The sequence below is a fragment of the Fukomys damarensis genome, unplaced genomic scaffold (genome assembly GCF_012274545.1).
Source record: "Fukomys damarensis isolate Sample0158 unplaced genomic scaffold, DMR_v1.0_HiC HiC_scaffold_4, whole genome shotgun sequence".
NCBI lineage: Eukaryota > Metazoa > Chordata > Mammalia > Rodentia > Bathyergidae > Fukomys > Fukomys damarensis.
In genome coordinates, this window is record NW_022900916.1 from 28,250,585 (window position 1) to 28,277,251 (window position 26,667).

The 26,667-nt window shown below is 33.3% G+C and overlaps 1 protein-coding gene across 2 annotated transcripts in view; it reads right to left on the reverse strand.

The window, feature by feature from the left end:
- Skap2 (src kinase associated phosphoprotein 2) overlaps window positions 1-26,452 on the reverse strand; it is a 166,220-nt gene extending 139,768 nt beyond the window's left edge. The window contains exons 1-4 of one of the 2 annotated variants that reach the window (XM_019208052.2): window positions 26,434-26,452; window positions 16,093-16,198; window positions 15,485-15,510; window positions 7,126-7,233 (exon numbers count right to left, since the gene is read on the reverse strand). Coding sequence is in view for 1 of the 2 variants with exons in the window: in XM_010628269.3 (XP_010626571.1) it covers window positions 7,126-7,233; window positions 15,485-15,510; window positions 16,093-16,198; window positions 25,986-26,052 (307 nt within the window). In the remaining variant the exon portion in view is untranslated. Of the gene's footprint in view, window positions 1-7,125; window positions 7,234-15,484; window positions 15,511-16,092; window positions 16,199-25,985; window positions 26,317-26,433 lie in introns of those variants that run through there. The other variant, XM_010628269.3, reaches the window with a different exon arrangement.
- Between the last annotated feature and the right edge of the window lie 215 nt (window positions 26,453-26,667).

Consider the following 26,667-nt stretch of genomic DNA (forward strand, 5'->3'; position numbering starts at 1 on the left):
AAAAAAAAAAAAAAAAAAAAAAAATTCTATGTAACTCCTAGCAACTAGAAAGCAATGAGACTGTAACAATGAGGATACTACAGAGGACATCAAAGTCAAGAGGAAATCAAAGAGAATGAGTGCTAACCTTAGAGATGCTATAAGCAGGGTTATAGGATGATGAGGAGGGTCACTCATTAAAAAAACATAATTAGAGCATCAGGAACCACTGGGTCCATCCTCAGAAGTAACGGGTACCAAAGGCTTTTGTGATTCTGAGCTAAATCCTGAATTCTACTCTCTAAATAAAGTGTACTAGCTTGCTGAGGAGAGCTCCCAGGGAGCACACAGACCAGAGAAAAGCAAGGCAGAATGTCAGGTGGTTCTAGACATCCACTACAACAATGGCGGGGGGAGCATGGAGAAGGTAAAAAAAAATTACAATTATGAATGAAATAAATGCATTTAACACTCTCTGAATAATGTCCTATTTATTTCGGGGGGGCACTCCAGTCTGCTTTCCTGGTCCTCATTAAAAGGCCTTGGAGGCAAGCTACCTATAGAAAAGCTCACCACCAGTCGGTCAAACCTCCCTTTCCAAAGAAAAGTTTTTCAGACCAATGGATAAAAGGAAACCCACATAAGCTACCTCACTACTCAACCAGGTCTTCAGTGGTAACAAGACTTTAAACTCAGCTCTTGTCAACATCTCCTGAAACAAAAGCAGCATCAACCTAGCTGATAAACACGGAAATGCAATGGCTTTGACAGCAGTACATGATCACTGGAGTCAGACATGCATTCAAATTCCAGTTCTGTTACTCAACAGCTATATGACTACAGGCAACTCACAAAACCTTTCTGTCCCTATGTTTCCTCAAATGTCCCACAGTAATAATAATACCTCCCTCATAGAGATGCTGTCAATATTTTTTAAATGATCTAAGAAAAAAATTTTTAAATAAAAATAATCTAAGAAAGCATTCATCTTGCTGACTCCTTAATTCAACCTACATTTAACTGCCAGGGCAACATACACATTTGCACTCATTGCATCTGCATGTTGCTTCAGGGATCTCCTAATGACTTCCAATTCAAAGGTAAACTCTAACTTACTTAACTTGGCCCAACTGTAGAGTGTGCACCTACCTACATAACCTCATCTACTTCTTCCTACTTAACCTCACTACTGGTTATTACCCATAAAACCTTTCTATCTGCAGGTAAATCACCTCATTGCTACCATTAAATTTACTAATTCTGAAATAAGGATGCAAGTATTTAGTGCTGAAACTTCTCAGCAATCCTATACCCAAATACTTCACTGCGCAAACCAGAAAATGAAAATCCAGAAAGGCTTGTCCTTGACCATGAAATTATCAGGAATGAATGTGCAAACGTGGTTTCTGGACTTTTCTGGATCTTTTCCCACTCACTCCATCCAACTTTAAGACCCCCACAAAATTCACATAAATAAAAGGCCTCCTTCTCTATAATTTATTATAACCATCAGAATTTAGGAATAAAGTTTATGCTTTGGTTTATTCATCATGTTGCTAAAACATATGGAAGGCTGAGTAAACAAATTAGAAAGTAAAATCAATAAAACCAGATATTTGCCTTGGTATGGATCAAATCAACAGAATAATACAATGCATAGTATTTACTGTATTTAGAATCTGCCTTAATCTAGATTACTAGATTGTTAATTACCTTATTTTAGGTAATTATCATCTCTTCCCATCTTAATTACATATTTTTCTAAAAATAAGAGCTTTATCTTCATCATCTTTGGATCCCTCATTGCACTATCCAGGTAGCTTGTTTCCTTCTTCATTGCCTTTATTAAGTGCTTCTTTACTAAATTAAAGATGCATTAGTTTTCATAATGTTACCTTTGTGTTCAAGAGATGGAGGCAGGGTGTAGGAGAGAAAGGGGAAGTAAAAAGAATCAAGATGTGTTATACATATGTACCAACTCCCCATGATGCATGTAATAGTTGTGTAAATATGTATTAATAAAATATTTTAATTATGAAAATTATTTTAAAAATGTTATTTTGTACTCTTTTTAATCTAGCCTATTTTGCTATAGTCTTGAGTACTTTGTTTTATTCTAATATAGTTATCCATTCGGTAGCAGAAAAACTTAGAAAGATTTTTCCTTTGGGGAGCAGCTTATGCGAAAGAGTCTCACTATGTAGCCCAGGCTACCTAAGTCTCATAATCCTCCTTCTCAGCTTCCCACAGGGTGAGATTTCAGATATGTGCCACCATTATAAAGATTATCCTTGATGGCTGTTTTTATTTACTCATTTATGTTTTTGTACTATAAAAACATTTTACATCTGTATGCTTTAAATTACCAATTATATATCCTTACTTTCTATCATTTCCCTAAACTGTAATCCCCTCCCTTCTGTCAAAATATTTCAAACTGTGCTATATACATAACAGAGAAGACTAAAATAATCATTATTCTAACACTGCTAAAATATACACAAGCTAGCAATTTGATAAAATAATCAAAACAGTTAAAAACCACAAGTATACTATTAATATGTTATACAGAAAAATATGTTCCAGTTGGAAACTAATCTAAATGCTCATAGAACTGAAAGCATAATTTTAAATATCAATTCTATGAAAGAAAAGCATTTACCTTAAATGGTACATGAAAGAATTTTACTGAAATAATTTTTTTGTAGTTGTAAACATTGTTTCATAATCTGCTGATACCCAGACAAAAGTGAAAACGTCTACCATTTGGCTTTCACAAGAACTGGTTAGTGTTACACCTAACTTTACACCAAAAAATTATTCTGAAAAGTTTGGTATATTAAATTTATGTGTGTGCATGTTAATGAGTTTATTCTTAAGCCTGTTTAGATGCATCGTGAAGGCTCATTATTTATAAATATCCTGGAGACAATACTTCTTTAAGAAATCTTTTGGAATAAATGATTTACATGTTTCATAAGCTCAAATTTTTAAACATTTAAAATTTAAAATTTAAAATTTCTTTCAGTAATACATATCAAAAAAGAAAAAATTCATTTAATATCATAAATTATGATCAAAATATTTTTCTCAATCCCCAAGCTTTAAAAAAATAGTTCCATTCCTAAAAAAGTATTATTTCATAACAACCTATGTCCCTGCCAATACCCACAGCTTTCAGTGACTGATTTTACTTGGGAATTTTTAGTTAGGAAAATACCGGGACAATAAATGATTCTTCTATATCTTCAGTTTCATTTTAGCCTTCCTATATTCATACCCTAGAGGTTCCAGATTCTTATCCGCAAAATGATTATGGTCTAGGACTGAATCAGATTTGTAACAAATGTCCACTGGGATCCTTCGACCTATCATTGATGAGCAGAGCCGATATATGTCTTCTAGCTCACTGAATCCTTTCACCTTACCTCAGGGACTTTTCACAATGCTATACGGTTAGAAGCTTTCTTTCGTAAATGATGAGAATAAATGAAAAATGATTTCAGAATGGAAAAAAATGAAAACTAAAGTCATTGTAAAGTGTATAAAAGCTACCCGACAATTACCACCTTAGTGCCCAAACATTGTAACATGAATAATGGAGATTCTTCTTTAATGTTTTAAGTCTCGTCTCTAACTTTATCTGATTACTGACATGCACAAGTATACTAACACTACAATATATCTCCAGCTACACAATAACCATAAACTTCTATCAGTGATCTGTGATAGTCTAGAAACTGATTTTTTTAATTTTCCAGAAAAATTAAACAGAAAGCTAAAAAAAAATGAAACTTCTAGTATGATTTCTTTGCAATATTACCATATCAAATAAAACTGACATGCAATCTTTTATAAGTAAAATGTAATTCTTACTTTTTCCTAACAGATAATTGTGCATGGCATTTCTTCTTTTTTGCAATTAGTGTTAAAATATATTTTCTTCAAAAAATACAGAAAATGAAAAAAGTATATAAGAAAGTGTTTCCAAAGAGAAAGATGAAAAAAATTACAAAATACAATGTTTTTGTTGCAAGCTACACAAAAATCTGTCACCATTTTTGTTACAATTCTAGTCATCAATAAGGTACTTTTCTTCAATGTGCCACTCAAAAATCAATTATATCAACGCTTTTGTATAGAGAAGCAGCACACCTTTCAGGCAACTAGTATTAATGAGTAGACATGACTATAGAATCTCCATCTGTTTCTCTGACAAAGCTGTGGCTACTCGAGTCTCTCATTGAAATTCCATTAATCTGGTGCACTAAGGTCCAATGCGAAAATCAAAATTCCATCTAACCCTTTATCAGCTCACAATAACCTACAAGTGAACTCTGCCTGTTAGCATGCAGCAAGTTATGATTTTGATATCAATCAGGCAGTTGGCCAATAAAAAAAAAAAAGGCAGGTTGGAAACAGCATGTCTGGCAGGGTTTGGAGATTTTGTTTTTGTTTTTTGTTTTCCTCCCCCATTCAATTTCTATAGGGTGTCTGGACCTTGTGAGATTATGCATTATTCTCCTTGGCTGTGATTTAATTGCTACCAGCCATCAAATCAAAGCATCACTGAAGTGTGCTTGAATTTCATTAGAAGATATAACTTATGCTACTTTCCTACAGTACCTAATAAACCATAAAGAAACCAAAACACATATGGCTTGAGGGAATAACTGGAAAATTAGGTGGCCATTTGGGAACTGAGTGAACTTTTGAACCAGAGGAACAGAGAAAAAGAAATATTAAAGGGAAGACAGACTTAGAATGCACATACAGACATGCAGGTTTGACCTTTTCAGTACCTTGAAAATTACATTATCATTATGAAAAATACATATCATGTTTAGAGTTTATAATCCATCAAAGTTCATGTACTTTGTTAGTGCCTACCATAAGGTAAAAGTCAAAAGGACAAAACAACAATATGATTTGACAAAAGACCTTCGGGTGACCTGTACTAAACTGGTTATACTTATTGTAAGTGTATTATCTTTTTTATAATTAATACATTATTAGACTGAGGTCACATAATAAAGGAAAACTTATTCAGGAAAGGAAAGAGAACACAGACAAAATTTAAGTTGTAGAGAGAAAAGAATGATACAAAGAGATATAATTTATAGTTACAAATTAAAAAGTCCAAATGGAAGCTTAAAAATTGGAATATAATGTTCCTAGAAACAAATGTAAAATTATTAAAGCCATATTATTTATATCTCAAAAATGAATGACACCAAAAGTGAAATTTTCAATCTACTTAAGTAGTGCTTACTTGTAAAAATGCACCAATATTTAACAAAAAAATCTAGTTATACATAAATGTCATTAAATAAGATTCAAGTATTGATAGGCTAATTTAACAACAAATCTTTTTTTCATGATATTTATGTATTTCCTGTATACTTAGTTATGAAAATATATGATAAATTATTTCAAAAATAGAACAATCATATAAATCTACTATAATTTAATAACAGTTTATCTAAAACTCCAGTAGAAGATTTCTGGCTCTCACAGATATTTAACTGTTGGATTTCTTTTTAGGTTGTAATTTTTTGAAGAGTGCACATAATATATCCCTGTATACCAAAATACTTATTTTATTTTGAGACATTCTGAGTATATCTATTCTATTGAGTATACTTTGTGTTCATTCTCAAGTACAAGCAGCCCTCTATATATTTTGTATATGTAAATGTATGCATACTCATTGACATAACATTTTACCAAGCAAAAAATAATGTCTGAAAAATAGTACAACTTAAATTATAACTCATTGTTGTGCCTGAAAATACTATTTTATCAATTATAAAATATTTTCTAGCAGAAATTCTTTTGAAGATGAGGCTAGGAAGGGTAATAATCCGTTTTGGATAATAAGTGTGAGTGAAAAGAAATGCATCTTTATAAAAGAAAGGGAATAAAAATGAGGGAAAAAAATCCTTTCCTTTAAAAGTAGTAATTAAATGTAAAAGTCAACATAAAATAGATATGATTAGTATTGTTACACATTGTACAAAGTTCTGGATATAAAAAAAGATTGTTTTGTTCTGAATCAGTGGTTAGAATGTTTATCACTTATGCATGTACTTGACTTATCCCTGTTCTGCAATAGACATAATTTTATACCTCATAAAAGCAATTTATGTTTCCAAAGGGAATAATCTGGATAACATAAAATGTGGAGTGCTCTGTTGCAAGAAGCATATTTTCATTCAGCAATTGTATTTAGAGATGGAGCTGCACAGTTTGATCATCATATAGTGGCAGAAAGCATTATTCATTTCTACCTCTATGTGAAACTTTGAGTGCCACAAATTAATATGCATGGCTAATTTATCAATACACATTCTTAATTTATAACTATATATCACTCTTATAAGGTTTCTATAATGTAGATGCACTCAACTGGCTATAAAAGAAAAATGCTATACTAAAAGAAGTTTCATAACTTCAACAACATTCAGTGGTTTTTAGAAATTATTAAGAGATAATCAACTTCATTACTAATTCAATTAATACAAAATGCACAGTACTGCAGAACACAAGATGTTTTAAGTGACAATCAGAAAAATGAAAATGTGCATTAAAAGAAGCATTTGATAAAAAATTTGTCTCAATGTGAAAAGGCAATGTAAGAATAATTAATTTAATATTTTATGAACTCATTTCATATGAAATTTGTACAAAAAATAGATCAAAAAGGTTTTTCATTATTTATAAAGTAAATAATACAACAAGCTGTTAAGCAAAATAAAATTAAGCAAGAACTTGATAATATTAAATTAACCAACACACTGTTACCAATAATATTCATAAAATGATGCAAGCACTCTTCTAAAAATTCTGGTAAAGAAAAAGCAACTACATACTTAGGGAAACCTCAGCTAGGACCACTAGAGAGAGCTCTTCTGTTCTTTAAAAGGTTCTGGTAGGGCCGGGGATTTAGCTCAGCGGTTCGGTGGCCTGCCTTGTAAGCGTAAGGACCCAAGTTCAATCCCAGTACCCAAAAACAAAAAGGTTCTCGAAAAGGTAAGTTAACCCAAGCCTCTCCTTCTGCTTTCTGATGAGACCTTCACTTCTACACATAGCATTGCCTTGTGTGAAAATGTCAAGAGATATATACTATGGGAAAATGTCACATACCATCGATGGGGGCATCATCATCTTTATCATATCGTTCGGAGGCTAAGGAAATTGTATCTGGAGGCCCCAAAAAAGGGTCATTATATTCTTCCCCCTCTTCTGCATCCCCTGTAAAGAATCAGAGAAATATCTTTTATGATGTTGCCATTTAAAATTATGTTACTTTGTTTGAAGCGGTAAATTTTACTATTAAATTCAGTCACTGTCATAAGAAATAAAGAAAACTTTCTGAACTATGTAAAAGCACACCCTATTTTAGCCTATTTCATTGTAATGTACAACAGGTGATAAAATAATATGATGAACATTAACTTTTTTTAAAAATTTATTACAGTAAAATATGTAATGCTATTAATACCCCTAAAACTACTTCCCTTCACTTTGAATGCACTTATCCCATCATTTTTGTCACTTTCTGAAGTAGTTCTGGAAGTCCTTTCTCAATATCTTTATGAAGTATGATCAAAACACAGTGAATGCTCCTGCCAAGTGCCACCCAACAGAAAGGTGGGCTTGTAAAAACATTACAGTGTGTCCTCATCTACCTTATTCACCAGATCTGGTACCATGCAACTCTGGCACTTTCCTAAAGTCAAAATGAACATGAAAGGCAAAAGCTTTAAATGGTTTCAAGACATCAAGGCAGCCACAACAGTACAACTAAAGACATTCACAAGAAAAAATTCTAGAACTGCTTCAGAAAGTGGCAAGAAAGATAGCGTAAGTGTGTTTGAAGCAAGGAGAAGTATTTCAGTGGGGATTAATGGCAATGTCTTTTACTGTAATAATTCTTAAATTTAAATCTATATCACATTTTTATACCTTGTAAATATAGTAGAGTTTCTGAAGGTCAATAAACAACTGCTTATTTGTGTCACAAACAGATACAGTCACAGACTGTGATAGTCTCTATAAAGAATTCAAAAAGTAGGGCTGGGGATTTAGCTCAGTGGTTCTGCCACCTGCCTTGCAAGCACAAGGACCCATGTTCGATCCCCAGTACACAAAAAAGTAGAAGGAACATAAAATAAAACCCAAAATAACCCTTAAAAAATATCAACGGAACAATAACTATTTCATTTAAAAACACAGGATATTTTAATCCCCATTGAAAAAAAATTGTGGTTTCACTTTTTTTCCATATATTCAGTCAAAACTTTTAAAACACTGAATCGACTATTTGTCAGCCCAATAATTTTCAGAAATTCAATAATAATGTAAAAATGTATTATATTAAATATGTAACTGTTGACAATTGAAGAAAAAAAAACAACTGCCTCAGGGATTACACAAAGGGCATGGTAAAAAAATCTCACAAGAACTCTGGATGAAATACCTACAGTATTACCTTTGGGCTGCAGTGCTTGGGTAGATCCAGATTAGAGCCACTAATATCTTCAAAATGATGTCTTATCCTCTAACACCCATTTCCTGGATGTCATTCTATTTTTCAGTACATTCTTGGTAGAGGAAATAGCCTCTCAAGACAGCATTGTCAAAATAATTTAAAAATTAAATATTCATTTCCTTATAATTTTGCTATTGCATAAACAATCATCATCCTTATCCTGAAAATGTAGATACAACATCTCTCATGAAGACAAGAACAGAATACAACAAAGGCTATTTTGTCATTCTTAGTGATTATACCACTAAGTACACTAACTGTGATGCTTCTTCCCCAATTAAAATTCCAAAGATTACACAGAAGTACTACTCATTCTTTAAGTCTTGTCTTTTTTTTTTTTTGAGATAGCCAAAGCACTTTTCAGAGCACTAAATGATTACTTATAACATTTATGAAAAGAAAACCACTCTAAATTCAAAGATAGGCAAAAAAAAAAAACCCTCATAAAGAACCATTAAAACTATTTTAAACATGTCATGATAGAATGTGAAACATACAATATAGAGATCACAAAATTCTCGGTTACTCTTAGTTGCCAGAATATTCTAAACAAAGAAAGAATTTTTATGGTTTGAATTTTCTAAGGTTATCTGATACCACACACCAAAAAATAAATCTTCTGATAAAAAAAGGACATTAGGATATTTCAAACACATATCAAAATTTTGCACTTATGCTGTTATGACTACAAAGATAATAAAACCAAAGAATATACGGAAATGATTTTGAAAAAATTCAGCTGCTAAGGCTTAAATCTCTTAAAGTCTATATAGAAATGGACATAAAACATAAAAGTTTTGGGCCGGATATTTGGCTCAGTGGTTCCACCGCCTGCATGGTAAACTCAAGGGGCCGAGTTCATTCCCAGTACCAAAAAAAACAAAAAACAAAAAACAAAAACAACAACAACAAAAAAAAAATATATAAAAGTTTTGAAAACCTGAGGGATATTAATCCATCATATATTTTATGTGTATATATACACTATAAACTCAGAATATCTATGTACTTTTGACATGTATAAATGATATCCATACAGATAGCAGAAAGATTAAAGTTATAAACTCAATAATACTTAATATAACAGCATTTACTCTACAAAAGTGGGTCACTGACATGTTGAAAAACATGTGTCTTTGTTTTTTTTTTAATACTTTTCAGAGCTGAGGATTTAGCTCAATGGTAGAGTACCTATCTAGCATGCATGAAACCCTGGGTTTGATCCCCAGCACTACAGAAATGTTTTTTTCAGATTATTTATTAAAGTGGAATTCACAGTTGAGCATAATGATGTACACTCGTAATCCCAGCACTCTATGAAGCTGAGGCAGGAGGATTGCAAGTTCAATCCTAACCCGGGCAACTAGGCAACTTAGCAAGATCCTGTGTCAAAATGAAAAATAAGAAAAGGGCTGGGGATATAGTTCAGCATGAAAGACTTGAATTCATTCCCAAATATCACAAAAATAAAATAAGGTGAAATCATCTTCAACTTATCCATTCTAAAAACTGTAGTTAACTGAAATAATTTTTAAAATAGTGTGATACTTATATTCAGCTAACAAAATGAAGTAATGCTACTAGCTTGATTTTTTTCCCCCATCCACTAAAGGACTGTCTTTTTAATTCACTCAGAAAGTAAAGAATCCATATAGTATCTGTACAGCAGTATTCCCTTTTTAACCACTGTATTAAGTTGGAAGAACACACCACTTTTCAGCGTGGTCTTCATTTTATTTACCTGTCCCTAATCCAATCCAATAAAGAATGAAAGCTGCTGCTTTATAAGGAGCTTTAATTGAACACAGGGGTCGCTGTTGAGTAGTGCAAAGCATTTTTCCTCCCCAGGGGCCAAGTATTTTTAGATATACCTGCAAAGACTTCTATAAATTAAAAAGAAAATGCTCAACTTGTGTTTATGTAATACAAAAAAGTAACTCCAAATCAACAACGGGGCATCAGGTAAATGTATCCAATACAATTTAAAGACATAATTGAAAGCATTACAGACTAATCAGACATCTAAAAGAAAAACATGCTCAAATGAAATGTCTACAGAATCATTAGTTAGTTGCCAGCTATTCTATTACTATCACACATAATGTCAGTGGTGCCTTGAGCCTGTGTCAATGACAACAGCATAAATTTTGCATCTCATTTCTGTGGTCATAAAATTAATGATCAGTTTAAAAATACTTCTTTGTAAAAGTTATTGCACAAAGAAAAGACATGAATGTGTCCCTGTTATGTACTCACAAGGATAATTATGAGGTTGCTGCTCATTAATACTGTTTCTTGTTTCCCTAGAAAAGCATTTGATTTATCTCACAACTTTCAAAAGTTTAATTAACGATACAAAGTTAACCGTCTAAGAGACAATGATCCAAGGCTTCTTTCCTGTAATTTCAGTGGCAATTGAAATATCACACAAAATCCAGGTTTAATCATACCACAGCAGCATATTTCTCAGATAACTATTTTTAAATTTATAATAGGTACAAATCACTATTAGCCATTCTTTTTTATATGGCTCATCATCAATTAACATTTTTCTAAATGTCTAGAGATGCAGTCCAACAGCAAATGAACTCACAAATTCCACCACCCCAAAGGCAGTTTACCGTTTATTGCTTGTTTTTCCACGTATAGTTCTATTTTAAACACAACATAAAACTAAATAATACACTTAAAATTTAACATTTTTATATTGAAATATCACACTGTACCTCATATATATAATTATTAAATGCTAATTTAAAAGAAAATAACATATATAGATAAATAAATAAAATATAATTTAGATGGCAGCCATTCCTTTGTATAGAGCGTGAAGACAAACCTGGGAGTAAAAGTAGAAAATAATTAATGTCTAATTCTCTAGTCAGTTTCTTATCCATCCTAAGATTTCAAGTAATAATATACAGCTAAATACATATCTAAAATTAAACATTTAATTTGTAATTTCTTAAAGAAAACTGAATTCTTAAGACTTTGAAGGAAACAGATCACCAAAACATAAAAGTCTTCCCTTAATTCTTTTACAACAGGAAAGTTAACTTACAGTACGCAAATAATAAGAACAACTTTTTGTGCCACACTTTGCCAGAGCTTTAAAATAAGCAAAGCATTTTCCAAAAGCCTCTTGGATACAGATTTCTCCACTACAGGCCCTGTAATTCACATGCTTACCACATCTGCACAAGGGTAAGGGTAGAAGAGGGCAGTGGAAGGAAAAAACTGCCAGTTATTTGCTCAGATGTCATTGCGCAGCTAACTCTCAACAGAAAATATACCACGTTAGGAAGGGTAAAGGGAAGAAAATTAAACATCATACAAGCTTCTGGCCTTTCTGCTACTCTTAAAGATTCCATCAGGACAAACAAAAATGGATCCCTTCCTACCTAATAATCTTGCTATTTTTAAAAAGTGGTTTAGTCCATTAATAAACTTAAGAAGTGACAAATGAGAAGGTTAAAGAAAAACTTATTTTTACATAAACCTATGCATATTTAACAATATCAATGGAGTCTTAAGGGTAAAGTTATTTTAAAATTTTACAATTAATAGGAAAAGATATTTTAAAGAAGAAAATGAGAGCTTTGTATCTGTAACATCTAAAACAGTAATTTACATTTTAAAACTATAGACAGTAATATTTTACAAATTTGAAAACCAGTTGCAAAATATTTGTCTCATTTACTATCCATGCCTTTCTTTTAATAATTTATAATTACCTCAAAATTATTTGAAAACTAAATTATAGATCAGAATTAACTTAAATATCCCTGATAAATGAAGTTGGGGAATATGCATTGATTTAATGTTTATTGAACATCTACTATAATTGCACTGAAATCATCATTGAAATAAAAGGAGACTAAAGTCAAGACACAGTGTAAGTAAAACTTTATAATGTACCTCACATATTATAAAATACTAACCAATGCTCAGTCAGTGATAATTCTTTACTCAAACAGTAATATATTTTCTGTCACAAAAATAATTATTTGAAGTCATGTTTACGAGAACTATGATCTTGTTATGTACAGAGAATAATTTAAAATAATCATATATCATTATTCCAGTGCATGGAGCCTACTTTCAGGAAAAGACACTCTACAAGCTATACTGAAACCAGATAACTATGGTTTGATAGTTATTCAATCTCGCACAATACAATGAAGTAAGAAGAAAGTCTCTACTCTGAATAAAATATACAATATTTCAAATAACAAGGAACAGACCAAGCAAAAGGTACTCTGACTGGATTTTAATATTCCCTAATTACAAGTAAAATTAAGAAATTCAAAAAAACAATTTATAATTATTCTTAAATTACAGTTGGTCAGACCTCTTCAACAGGGAATCCAGAAAATTTAAGGAGTTAAGGAAGAATCTTAATAAATTAAAGAAATGAAAACGGAAGCTATTAAAACAGTAGCTTTCTGTGTAAATAAAGTAAATAACAAGGAAATAGTTAGCTTAGTAGACAAAATTATCTAGGAACACTGTAATAAAACAAGTGTTTGAGGATACTAAGTATTGTTACAAAAAAGGGGAAATGCAAAAAAAACTAAGATCCATGCATCTATTTCAATAATCATATCAATTCAATTAATTTAAGATTTGAACTACTTCAAATTGTAAATTCCATTTTGTTAAATCTCAGGATCAGAAACTGTCAAGTAAGGACAAAGAATTAGAATGAGAAATAAAGAATGACAGATATCAGTGAACACTAAAGAAATTAATAAGCGAATTATTAGAAATTAATAAATCTGAACTAAATAATTTTATTTAAGAACTCTCTACTTGGTGCCCCCAATAATGGTCTTAAAATGGTATTCAACTGTTACTTTAATAAAATAAAGCATCTTTTTAAAATGGGGCTATAAAGACAAAAATGAGGAAAACAGTTTAGTTTACTTGTGGCCCTATACTGACCAAAAAGAGAATGTGTGTGACAGACACAGAGAGAGAACAGCCAAAAGGAATTCTTTGCAGCTCTCCCTGGATGCAGACAATAAAAAGCCCAAAAGGGAAAATGTAGGGACAGAGGGGCCACCACCATCAAAACATAGGTAATATTGAATTACTCATTGTAGAGATCTGATAATAAATTCCTAGTATTAAAAGAGATGTATCTTGAATAATTACTTTGCAATTATTAAGTATGAACCCTTTACTATTTCTAACAAACTATAGAAAGATATCTTTTCAGAACAAAGCTGAATATACTTTGAGGGTACAATGGCATAAAATTACTTAGCTTCTTATATTTCTCCAAGGTACACATCTAATTTATCCACAGGCTTACATTTCAGCAGGCACTCTTGGAGATTAGTTAACTCAATACAGCAGTATTGAACTACAAATGAGCTATTCAGAGGAAAATGATTATAGGGAATCTCTGAATTCTGTATTATCTGAACTCTTATTTTAGAATCATTTTTTCAATTTCTATCAAATACTATATAAATTTTCATTCTCTTTGGAGACAAAGAATGCATCTCAGTAATGTAATTTTAATATCCACACACCTGAACAAGTTCTAAAACAGAATTCCAAAGGGAAAGTTCCTACACTATTATTGAACCACATCCAATTATACGATGACTTCATGTTATTATACTTTCTTAGTTTAAAATTGTTTAATGTACAAATAATTAAGCTACAATGAGAGTTCAATAAATAATCACTGGAATAAAATATGTCTTTTAAGAAGAGAGACAGAATGTAACTTATAATATTGCTGCATAGATAGTACACTATATAAAAGCTAACATGATTAAATGCATAAATTCATTTCTATACACAACCAAGCAAAATGCAACAGGGCTAAGCTCATAGGTTAGGATTCACTGTAGTGCACAAGAAAGTGTGTGTGTAGGGAAAGGAGTTTCCTGTTCTACTTTTTATTTAAGTGTTAAAAATCTTCATATAGAAAAAAATCTTTTCTCATCCCCTTCAATCCCACTATTTTGGTAATTCCGTGTGAAAGAAACTATGACTTCCTTTTAACTGATTTTAGGTTTCTCTGGTTAAGTACTTGGTTTATTGAACTGTCATTATCCTCTCATTTATCAGTTAACAGAAATATGAATCACTCTGTGGGACCTGCTAATCCCAGTTAGCACAAGCCACACTGTTTCTTCTCCAAAACTTAGAACCTAGCTCTGTGTAAGTTAACTGACCTCATATTGTGACCCTTATACCAGCATCCACAAGCTGTAGGTCATGACCTATGAATTAGCATCATGGAAATAAGGGCCATCCCCAGTTTCCCTTAGGAACTGAAGATATGAAGTAGCAGTAACTTCAAATGCCTTTCCTAATCTGGTTTCAGCATGCTAAGCAGCTGTCTCCAAAATTTAAAAGAAGACAGTTTACTACCACTCTTCCTTACTTCAAAGATAAAGTAAAACTAAACCCCCATCTCTAAAACTCTCTAAGGTACACATTTATTCAAAACAACAGAGCCACAAGAAAGATAAAAACTCTTTGAGAAATATTTTATTCATATTATCAAAAAACGTATACGGTTTTTAACATATCCTTCAAATACATTAGCTATGAGCATGCAGCCATAAGCCCTTCTGCTCCTGCTGCGGTGTTAAGTAGCATTGGGTTGATAACTCACCACTGCTTAACCAAATTATTCCAAGAATAACTCAGGCATACACTATCATAACAAATTTCTGTCACAATGTACTCTAAGAAATACAAAACCTAAGAATGTTAACTTTATAAGATTTCTGTATCAGAAAGTTGCAGAGTAGATTCTGGATATGCTTTTTAATTTTTTCTCAGCAGGGGGAGCTAGCACTCTCATCTTGAAGGTCTAAATGCATACATATATGTAGTATGGAAATTTAAATTTTGGTTCCAACTGTCAAATTTCATCCCACTGAAAATCTTCATGAAAGAAAAAAATTCAAGTTTGAAGTTTACCTTTGTCTTGAAATTCCTGAAGATATCTGCAAAATAAAGAACATTAAATTTAAAATGAGGTTGAAAAATCAAAACAAGGTCTAATCAGTAGCAATAATTATCCAAAATCTGTATTTCAAACATACATGTAGAGAAAAAGCTGTTTCCTGTCCTGAAATTACAATTTCAAAAGGCTTAAGGATTTGTAATAAATTTGTAAAGATCTATAAGTAGAGTAGTTAAATACAGGTATGGCTCTAATACCTGGAACGTATATTTTATTTCTTTAATATAATAACAAAAGGATTCTCTTTTTCAGTGTCTGAGGCATTTCCCATTTTTCCATTAAAATCCTCCACTTATCTATATCTTATTTGAACCAAATATTCCCTCAGATAATAAAAATAAAGTTTCATAGTGTTAGAATATTTATAAAAATACATAACTGAGAACTATTATAAAAGAATATTATAAACATGTCTGTGTTTAAAAACTATATTTTGTCCTTTAAAATATATAACAGCAATAAATTAGAATATAATAAATTTAACTCCATGATAATTCCTTATTATATTAATTACACAGTACCTTCTAAGTAAGAAATAAGTAATAAAAAGCAAGTGACTTACGTAGCCTTTACATCTTTTATCTTCTTAATAAGGGATTCTCTCTTTTCCTTTGCTTTCTTGGATAAATTTTCCCCTCTTAGTACATCTGCTACAAATGTTTCAACATCTAAACCATGAAATATAAGAAATAGGACACAAATTAGAGAAATCGTTTTTTGAGAAGACAAATAGGACAATGATTGTTTCTTCATATAAGTATTAATATATGTATAATTTTTTTAGTTATTTACCAAAGCATAACAATTGAAGTTATGTTTCAAATACTAAGTTGGACAAATCTGCACTTGATCTTAGCCAAAAGGCTGAGAAGCGATAAGTTGGACAAATCTGTTCACCACTTAGCTAATAAAATTTGTAATGCATTTATGCTCAGCACACAAGCATTTGGATATTTGGCATCATTAAATCAGGAAGAAGCTCACAAATTTTAATAAACTATAGTATCCTATAAACAAAATCTCATATAAAAACCAGCACCAAGCTTTTATGCATGTGTCACTAACCTTTTATAGTATTTTCTAATGTCCTATACGCACAAGTCATTCACAATATTATATCAATATACACTAATGTCTCTGGCAATGATCTGTTTTTCCCAGTGTAATATATTTAAGTATATGTAACGTTTAATGCTTTAAAAGAAAAAAACAAGTCCCTTTCTTCTAGCCAAGAATCCCAAATCACACCCTCCTGCTTGCTATCTGCCCCACCCACTCTGGGTAGTTCTATGAGCTCCTGCTTCCTGCCCTGTTATTACCACCTGGAATATTTCTCACATGAAGGAAGTAGAAAATAGATTTTTCCACTATTTAAAAATATAGTATATGAGAAATAAGATTTCCATAACCTTATATTTCATTTCCCCATAGACTGTTATAAAATTTTAGTAAACTAAATTATTCTGTTGTCTGGTTCTCTCATATAAAATTATAAGACATCCTTGCTGGTTTGATTTCTATAACAGTTTCATTCATATTGTTCATGAAATATTGTACAATTTAAATTAGTTTTATTTTCAGAATTTCAAAACTCATCTGAACTAATATTAAAGTATACTTTAAATGTTTTAAAGTAGTCATGGCTATACATCATCCATGTTTCATATTGAAGAGATTCATGTATATTTTAATTTCCTTTTTTAATTACTATCTCCTAATTCACACTGTCAAAATGAGAGTATCCCAACTTTTAGGTCATGCAAAGAAATGTAATAATCTCTCAACTATATTTAAATTATCTATTTAAAACCTAATATATAAGATAGATGTTTGTAATCAAGTTTAAATTCTTGATTACAAAAGTATTTTGATCCAATTAGGAAAGGTGATCAAACTGTTATATATTTAGCATAAATATATAAAGGTAATCTTTCCCTAAGTCAATATGACAAATGAAAGAATTAAAAAGTTAATTTTGTAGGAATTTTTTCAAAGAACTTCTGGTTTGAAGTCCATTAGCAACTAATATGTTAAAAGCAAGTATCAAATTGAGATAAAAGCAAAGCATCCTAGCTTCTCTTCCCTTGAGTTGCCCATACTTTGGAGAGGGGACAGAGAGACATAATCCAGAGCTAGTGCAAATTAGACCCAGATTTCTCACGTGAGTTCAAAATAATGAAAGTTATGAAGTAGACTGCACCCAGAGGAGCAAGCAAGCAACCTCTGGACATTCACACAGCTGAAATGGAAAAGATCATTTGCTTCCCTGAGAATCCATACAGTAACTTTCCTAAAAAAAAAAAAAAAAAAAGAAGGGAAGGAGTAGCAATCCTATCACTGATTGTTTCTTCCAAAGGGACTCAATACTTGGGAGGATCACTGGCACAATGACTGGTGAATAGTCTGCTTAATGTTATTTTCACTCAATGTTTGTCATTAATTCCCTCTTCCATGAGTATTTAATTGCCTATTTTACATTTTCATTATACAATCCAAGTTTAAACAAACAGGATCTATTTTCTAGCTCTGGAAGCAATAACAGAACAAATTACAACCCAAGAGTTATTTCTCTAAAAAGTCATCTCAGTTCTACAAAAATTCAGAAAATAAAGAAGGCTGTAATACTCTATGATGTATTTTCTTAAAATCTCTTAAATATGTTTATAAAATACTGATCGATGCTTCTGTTTGTGAAAATATTTTTGTTGAGTTTGGGGCTGCAGGAAGAATCTGTTTTTCAAGGGGAGAGGAAAAAGACCTATACTTTTAGAGTAATATTTTAAATTAATTTATTCCCAAACCTTCCCAGAAAAGAGTTTAAGAAAACTAAAGAAATTTAAGAAACAACTGAAATTTTTGGTAATTACTTCTAAAAAGACATGTGGAAAGTAGGAATTGCTTTGATATTTGTAATTTTTTAACAAATAATTTTAACTGGAAGCAGTTCCTGCAACAATCTTAATTACTGGTTGTTCACCGACTTGGTTGTTTTTTAAATCTGTTATTTCTTTAAAATCTACACTTTATACGCTAATTTTCAAATGAAATGAAACAGCCTCTCCCGACCCGGCACAGGACGCGCGGCAGCCTTCCGCCCGTGCCGTTGCAAGCGCAGACTGGTGCTCCCCCAGCGCAAAGGCTGGAAAAGAAGATGCTCCATCTCTGGCCACAAAAAAAACTAGACCCTCTGAGGGTTAAACCCCAGGGTTCCTCTCTGAGGAGCTGGGAGCTGGGAGAGCTGAGTTTAGGGCAGCGCCAGACAAATGGGGCTGGATCTTTGGCTTTGTAGCTCAAAGCCAGGGTAATATTTCAAAAGCAAGCAATAAAAGTCTTGGGTGAATCAAGCGCTCTTCTGGCTGGTTGGAAAAGAGATTTGAAGCTTTTTATTGTGCTCTAAATAGCTCTGCAAACTGCAAACTAGCTAGCGTGGTAAACTAGGAAACTCGCTGGCCCTCTTTTACCTTTCTTTAGGGGTCGTGTCCCTCGGTTAATATGTAGATTTCACTGACTCCGGACTGCCTGTAATTCGGGAAAACATCCTAATTTGATTAAAAGAAAAGGGTAAGCCTGCCTTGCTCATTTGCCCCTTGGCCTGGTGAGTTTGAATTCCTCTTTCTCCGAGGGAGGGGGTTCCACTCACTTGCGAGGACTCCTGCATTGGGAAAGAAGCGGAGCTCCCAGAAGGAGGCAAAAGAAAGGGGGTGACCTCACGACACCAAGTCCAACTGTCCCTGCCCTAAAACCATAGGACTTCAGGTCTGTGCTACCTACATTTAACTCCAGAATTACACAGAGATCCATCAGCCTCCACCCACCAAGTCATCATTAGGAAAAAAGTTATTCTGACAAAATTAAACTGGTGGTGATTTTTGCTCCTTTACACCTTCTATTGTGAAGAGTAAGCCTTATCTTCGAGCACAGCTGTAAGGAATTGCCATGAAGGCCGACGAAAAGATCAGACTTGTAACTGCTCTGTAGGTAGGGCTACAGGTCTGAAAAAAATTGAAAGATGACATGTTCTAGCTCAGCAATCTTTAAATTTAAATTAGAAAACTGTCAAAAGCTATCTCTGCCCTTAAGAGGCAAACACTTAACATATGACTCATCAAATGGTACTATCCAAGTTTTGTTTTTTTCTGTTTGTTTTTTTGTTTTGTTTTGTTTTGTTTGTGGGTTGTTTTGTTTGTTTGGTTTTGGTTTTTGGTTTGTTGTTGTTTTGCACCTACAGGCATCCTGGACAGACAGACTAGGCAGCCCAAGAAACTGCCACCCCACCTTCATCTAGAATCCAGAGTGACTGGGGCAAGCATCTAATACACACACACACACACACACACACACACACACACACACACACACAGGCTACTTTCTACCAACTTCCACATACAGCATGCAGTGAAAATGTGGAACCACACAAGGTCAGAACAGTTTAAAATTTCTTGCCAAAAATAAAATAAACTATCAGCTTCTCTGAGTCGTGCACCTCCCATGAACTCTCATTCTTAAAAGACCACTTATCCTCACCACACCCTACTACCAAACAGCTTGGGAGAGGATTTGGAGGCCTGAAGTTGTAAACAAGGCACAAAGGTAACACGCCTGGTTTCCTCCCTAGTCCCCAAAACCACTCAATTCCTCCCTGTCCATACATACATACACACACATCTTCTGTGATTGCCTGAATTATACAGAGGAAGGAGCTGGCCCCATATGAATTAAGGGTAAAAACCAATTATACAGCAACCCAAATAACATTACTATTTAATTCCACATCTATTTTTACTTTATTTGCTTTGTATTCACTGACATATGCTGTCACCAAACTTAATATGTTAAGGATCCCAGCCCAAGCTTTAACGTATTTAGAAAAAAAAGACATTTCTCTGTTACAGCAGAGAATGGTCTGACCAAACAGTCACTGGTGAAAATATAAAAATCAATCAAAATAGGCACATATATAAATAACAAATAGTTTCTCTGGTGTGAAAAATTATAATTGTAAATAAGATCCTAATGGTATAATTGACAATGTGTAATAGGAAGAAAAGGGATAAAGGTGTAGGGGAAGTGGGAAGGGTAGGGGAAAGGAAATAAGGGAAAAGAAAAAAATATGAGAAAATGAAAAATGGAAATAAAGTTTTTATAAATATGGAAGGGAGGAGGGGGTGAAGGGAGGGCAGAGGTATGGGGAAAAAATGAGAACCAAGACCTGTCATGTAAAGGTACAAGATCCCAATGATGAAAGTAACTGTACTGTATACCTAAAATGTACCAATAAACTCAATGAGAAAAAAAAATAGGCACATGTAGATCGATAGTCAAATTCCCAAAGTTGGAAAAGGGCTAATTGAAAAGTTATTGATTGTTCTGATCAATGTCTTTCTCTTGATTACCTAGCTCTTTTATCGGTTATGGTAGAACTGTGGACTTTTCAAACAAGGAACAATACATGAGCAAACACAGTTCTTGCAGTGCCATTGGTAAAACATACCTGAGTCTTTTAATTATCCCACAAATTTTTCAATATTAGCTTTGGAAGATTAAATGATTTACTTTGATAGAAAGCTGGGCTATTGAAAGATATGGCTGGCCAGCTTTCAACCTTTAAAAGATGACTTGATAAACAGCACTTTACAATAATCAAAATCTTTTTACCACACATTTTCAAAGAAGACAGAGTGAATAACACATTAGTTGAGATTTACACTATATTTTCTGTTAGGCAGCATCTATCATTATGTATTTAGAATATGATTGAAAAAGAAATGTAAACCCAATGGAATGAAAAAGATAGACTCGGCTTTAATTGAAAAAGGCAAACTAAGTGAATAATGAGTATATAAAACCTAGCCTATGCCATTTTTATCATCCATATATGACACTTACTCTTAAATTTATGAGAGAAAACTGAACTGTGTTTCAAATCACCAGAGGCTTTCATATTATTTTTACCTTCTTTTTATCCATTCTTTAATGCTCATATCAGTAGACTTGGATATTTTTCACATACTGCTCACTTTCTAATATAGTTAGATTTCTCTTTGCAAAAGAAACAAAAGATAACGTTCCATAAAAATTGTGGAAAACAGTAAAGAACCTTACTTAGTAATCAAAGATACAAATATTTTTAATGGAAAGTCATACTAAAAACTCCTTCCCAACAAAGAGTAAGACATTATGTACTTAATATAAAGAGGCCAATAATTTTCCTAATTCACCTAACAAGTACTATGTGACTACCTGAATATACTATTTGACTGTATTATCTGACACTATGAACTTTGGGTACTTTTATTTACAAGTTCATATTTCTATTTATAGAAGAAAAAATCTTAGAAGTGTCATAGACTGATTCTGTTTTGAGATTATATGTTCTCAAGTCAACTTTATGCACATTAGTTAATTGCTGCCAAAAGGGACGGCTTGTTTTTGCTCTGTTGCAAAATCCAGGTGCTAAGAAGGTGACTACTGGTGACTCAGTAGGTGGCACTCTTCCCTTTACATACTCAGCCAATGCCCCAGAAGGAATTTAGGGTACACTGGATACACCATAAATGATTCTCACAGGACAAATAAAAACAAAATGTTGACCAAATTATAAATAGGGCTTTGAAAAGGTGGAAAGCAAACCATACTATGCCAAGCACTAAAAATTTTTGCCTTTATTTCAAATAAATTTCATTCTTTATCTAGTGCCCCTGAAGGGATTATCAATTATAAGGTATGAAGGTTAAAAACAATGTTCTAGAAATCCCCAAGAGGGGAAAATGCAACATTTATAATAAAATTTTCTTGTAAACAAAATCTTGAGATCATTCTGCAGAAACTATCCATTATCAATTATAAGGTATGAAGGTTAAAAACAATGTTCTAGAAATCCCCAACAGGGGAAAATGCAACATTTATAATAAAATTTTCTTGTAAACAAAATCTTGAGATCATTCTGCAGAAACTATCCATTTTGTTTATTGTTTGGTTTGATTTTTTTCAGTGCACTGACAGCTATTTTCTTCAACATTGGTTTCATTTTCTAATTTATTAAAGAGAATAACATCCCTTTACAGCTTTTCTTTTTAAATTTCTTAGTGTGAAAATGAAAGAATAAGAGTGGATGAGAACATCTGCTTGCAAATTACTAACAAGCTCTATTTAAACTAAACAAATTAAGGGGTATTAGTGGGCAGTGGTTCTAGTTCCTCACATTTTCTTGGCTGCCAGAAGGAAAAACTCACATAAATCAAGATTATTCTTGCTGGTAGTAGTAGTCAAAATATTTGGATATGGAAGATTACATGGACAAAGTCCTCTGATTTTAATTATCCAAACTAAACCTGTTCTTCCATTGTTATGGAGGAAAAAAGATCAAAGGTTGCCTTTAGTGTATAGGGTGATTCATAATTTGCTTTTAACGACAAAAATCTGTAGTCTTTTCTCTTTATGTAAAACAAAATATTAATTCAACATTTCCTATAAAATTCAGGCCTTCAAGATTTAATACACTGATTCTACTTAAAATATGACTAACCATATCACCACTCTTCAAAGAAATCATTAAGTATGAGCTTTAAAAGGAAAACCTCTTTTTTATTTCTACATAATATTTTTTAAAGGGAAGGATTGGGGGATACTGAAAGGGTGGCTTAAAACTACCATAATCAAAAAGGAAAAAAAGACAAAGAAAAAGCATAAATATAAGAATACATTTGAACACGTATCCCCATAAAGCAGTTAAATATCAAATACTTAAAATATATGACATATAATGATTTGTATATTAGGTACATGAAACACAGGAAATGTCTCAGCAATATTACATTCTGAAAGCCATTATTTGCTGATTTTACATTTTTCTGAAAGCACAGGATTCTAAACTCCTGAAAGGATTAATTCCTTATCCTCTGTTGTTGAATTCTAGCATCCTACCATGTATGCTAACAACACTCAACTGTTTACAACCACTAGAATCAACATCTTAGTTTTAAAACAACATTGTACTAGATAAGCAATAAACAAGCAATGCCTCCAAAATTCAAATCAATACAGACACTTCATCTATAGTTTCAAAATTCTAAATCTAATCATTACTACCACCCAGTACACTTGAATTATGTAAATCACAGTGCATCCCTAATATTCTTGGATGAAATATATAAAATTGTGCTGTGAGAGTATCTATTCTTGAAGCCTTCTCTAATCCAAAAAAACTTTAATTACAGTCAAAAACAACCCTTCCTGGAATACATTAAAAAAAGTTTTAAACCCTGAGAAACACACTGGTTCACTTGTTTCATTTCTTTTTTTTTTTTTTTTTTTTTTTTTTTTTTTTTTTTTTTGGTACCAGGATCGAACTCGGGTCCTTGCACTTGTGAGGCAGGTGGCAGAACCACTGAGCTAAATCCCTGGCCTTGTTTCATTTCTTTAGATATGTGTCTATCCCCTAAGTCAGATCAACACCCCTTGAAAATAACCTCTGAAAAGAAAGTATAATCCAAATTTGTAATCTCAAAAGTTTTAATGTTTTGGGGGCAAACCACTTTCAGGTCCCCCCCCCGTCTCTCTTAGACAGAAGCTTTCTTTCCTTCAATAAATTTTTCCTACTCTTATAAAAAATAGTTTTAATGTTTTAGTATTTCTTTTTAATAACTCATGTGTTTATTTTGTGACTTACTTTAATATGAAATACTGGAAATGCCAATGGCTTATAAAAACCTGATTTCAGATGTTATGCTTGTATATTATTTGACTGAAGAGAGATGGCAAAAATGTGTAGGAAGCTGACACTGGCAGATAATTTAAATATGTAATTCTGGGCTTTGGCTAAATTACTCAGATAAGGGCCACATGAAATAGTTCTGTCTAATGGGAATCAAAGAATAAAGGTCTCTTAACCTATATACCTATCATACTATCCAGGAATATATGATTATGGATCGAAATAGTAAGCTTCACACTGTGGGAGCTGCCAACCTTCAAAAGCATGCAAATAGAGGTCTGTTCTTTATTCTTAAATTCAAAAATATACACCTAGCATAATCTAAAAAACTGTGATGTATTTATGAAATAATGATAAACACTTCTGTGACCTAATTACAATATTCTAAAGAAGTAAACCCAGCATTGTAGCAACAAGGTTAACTGTAGTAAAACAAAATTAGTGCTCATGTGAACTCTCACAGAACAAAAGCTCAGTTCTTTCAGTACTTCCCTTAGTGTTACTCATTAATGACAAGTATTTTTTAAGAGTGAAATACTACCTATATCCTGCTTCAAATGTATTCATCATACTATATACCGTGTTCTATGTACATAAGTCTGCAGTCATAGAGTTTCATGATGCTAACCACCAAAATACTGTAATATATTTGGACACCTGCTTTCACACTGATAGAGTAAGTTATTATGTTAAATATGACATTGCTTTTTGACAGTTAAAATGGGCAACTTATAACACAGGCATCTCAGAGAAATTCTTTTAATCCCATCATTCATGATCATATTAAAAGATAAATATTTTAAGGACAACTAAATTTCCAGAATCCTGACATACACAAGGGAAAGTGAATAATGCTAAGAATTTTTATACATCATGATATTCAAGATTTGTGGTACCCTAAAAAGATATATTTTCTACCTTGTGGAGAACTATAAAGTTTTCATTGGTTCTTAGTGAAAATAAACACTTCCCTATCTACCACATTACTGAATAGCGGATTCATAATATCATTAAAGAATCACATTTCTAACTTCTTCAGTCTAACGCTCCCCCAACTGAGCTATTTCGGAGGCTGGTCAATTCTAACTTCTTTAAAAAGGTTCCTATAATTGGGATGTAAAACTGAAAAGGGGAAGATAAGGGTACAAAGATGAAGTTCTTTCATCACAGGAAGTAGGACTTTCAACACATCCTTCCTTTTTTTAATTACTAAGGCTTAAGACAATTGGGCAATTGAGAATCAGGCTCTCTTTCAAAGTTTTAAATATAAGTGTTCTGCAAGTTCAAGAAAAATGGGAGTTTTAGATATGACACAACGTTTTCTATCTCATAACCCATAACACTTGTGGCTCCCATATACGTGTTTGCTATACCTTCCACCTTTATTGGCCAAGCCATCCAAGAACTACTTGACTTCTGCTGCCTTCCTAATTCTCACACACGCATTCCGTAAAATTCTCTCTTCCCACCCTCTACAAGGCGTCTTCAAATTATTCAGAATTATCCTGGCCCTGTGAAGTGCGGAAGGCTTCGCCACCATCCTCTCACCGAAATACACACACGCCCACTCCCTTTCTTAGCTCACACACCCTGCTTCCCTCCTCGTCCCGCCCCCTCTGGTCGGAAGACCAGGTGGGGCGCGCAGTGGGAGGGTTAAGGACACAAAGCTTCTGTCCCGGCCGGCTCGCCGTCCCCTCGCCTCCGCCCAAGCAGTGCTACCCGCCCCCTTCCCCGCTCTTTACCTGCCAACAGGTTCTTAATTTCCTCGGGGAGGGAGTAGGGAGAGGAGGTGCTGCTGGGACTGGGCATGTTATCGCGGAGCGCTCAGGGAAAGGACCTATACTGAAAGGGTGACCGACAGGGAGGATTTGGCTGTGACCTATACTCGGGCTAGCGGTCCAAGGAAGGACAGCGGGGATACGAGTCCGGACACTGCCAGGCCGGGACTCATAACAAGGAAGTCACTGAATGTCGCTCCAGCCAGTACCAGCTGGACTCCTGACTCAGCCCTGGGAGAACGGGGCAGGGCGAGGAGTGGGGAGGTGGTGCCAAGGGCCTGAAAGAGCCAACTGCGCATGCCTATCTCCGTTTTCTCAGTCTCCGAGTCCCCTGGGCAAGCTACGCCCACCTTGCGTAACGAAGCGGGAGGAGGAGCAGCTATAGAAAAGGGGGTGGTCGGGGCTCAATCACCTGATTCGGCATCTGAAGCGCTCTGTCGCCATTTTGAGTACTGGTACCACAACAAACGTTGACCATTTCTCCGGAAACGCCGGAGATAATGTATCTGCAATGCTCAGAAGTTTTCTGAAAAAGAGGCCTTTTAGTTTAAGGATAGCCCCACTGACATTTAACACCTCTCCTGGTAACGCTCAAAGAAAATTTTTGCCACCCTAAACTATTATGGCCGCCTTTGTCCGAATGAAT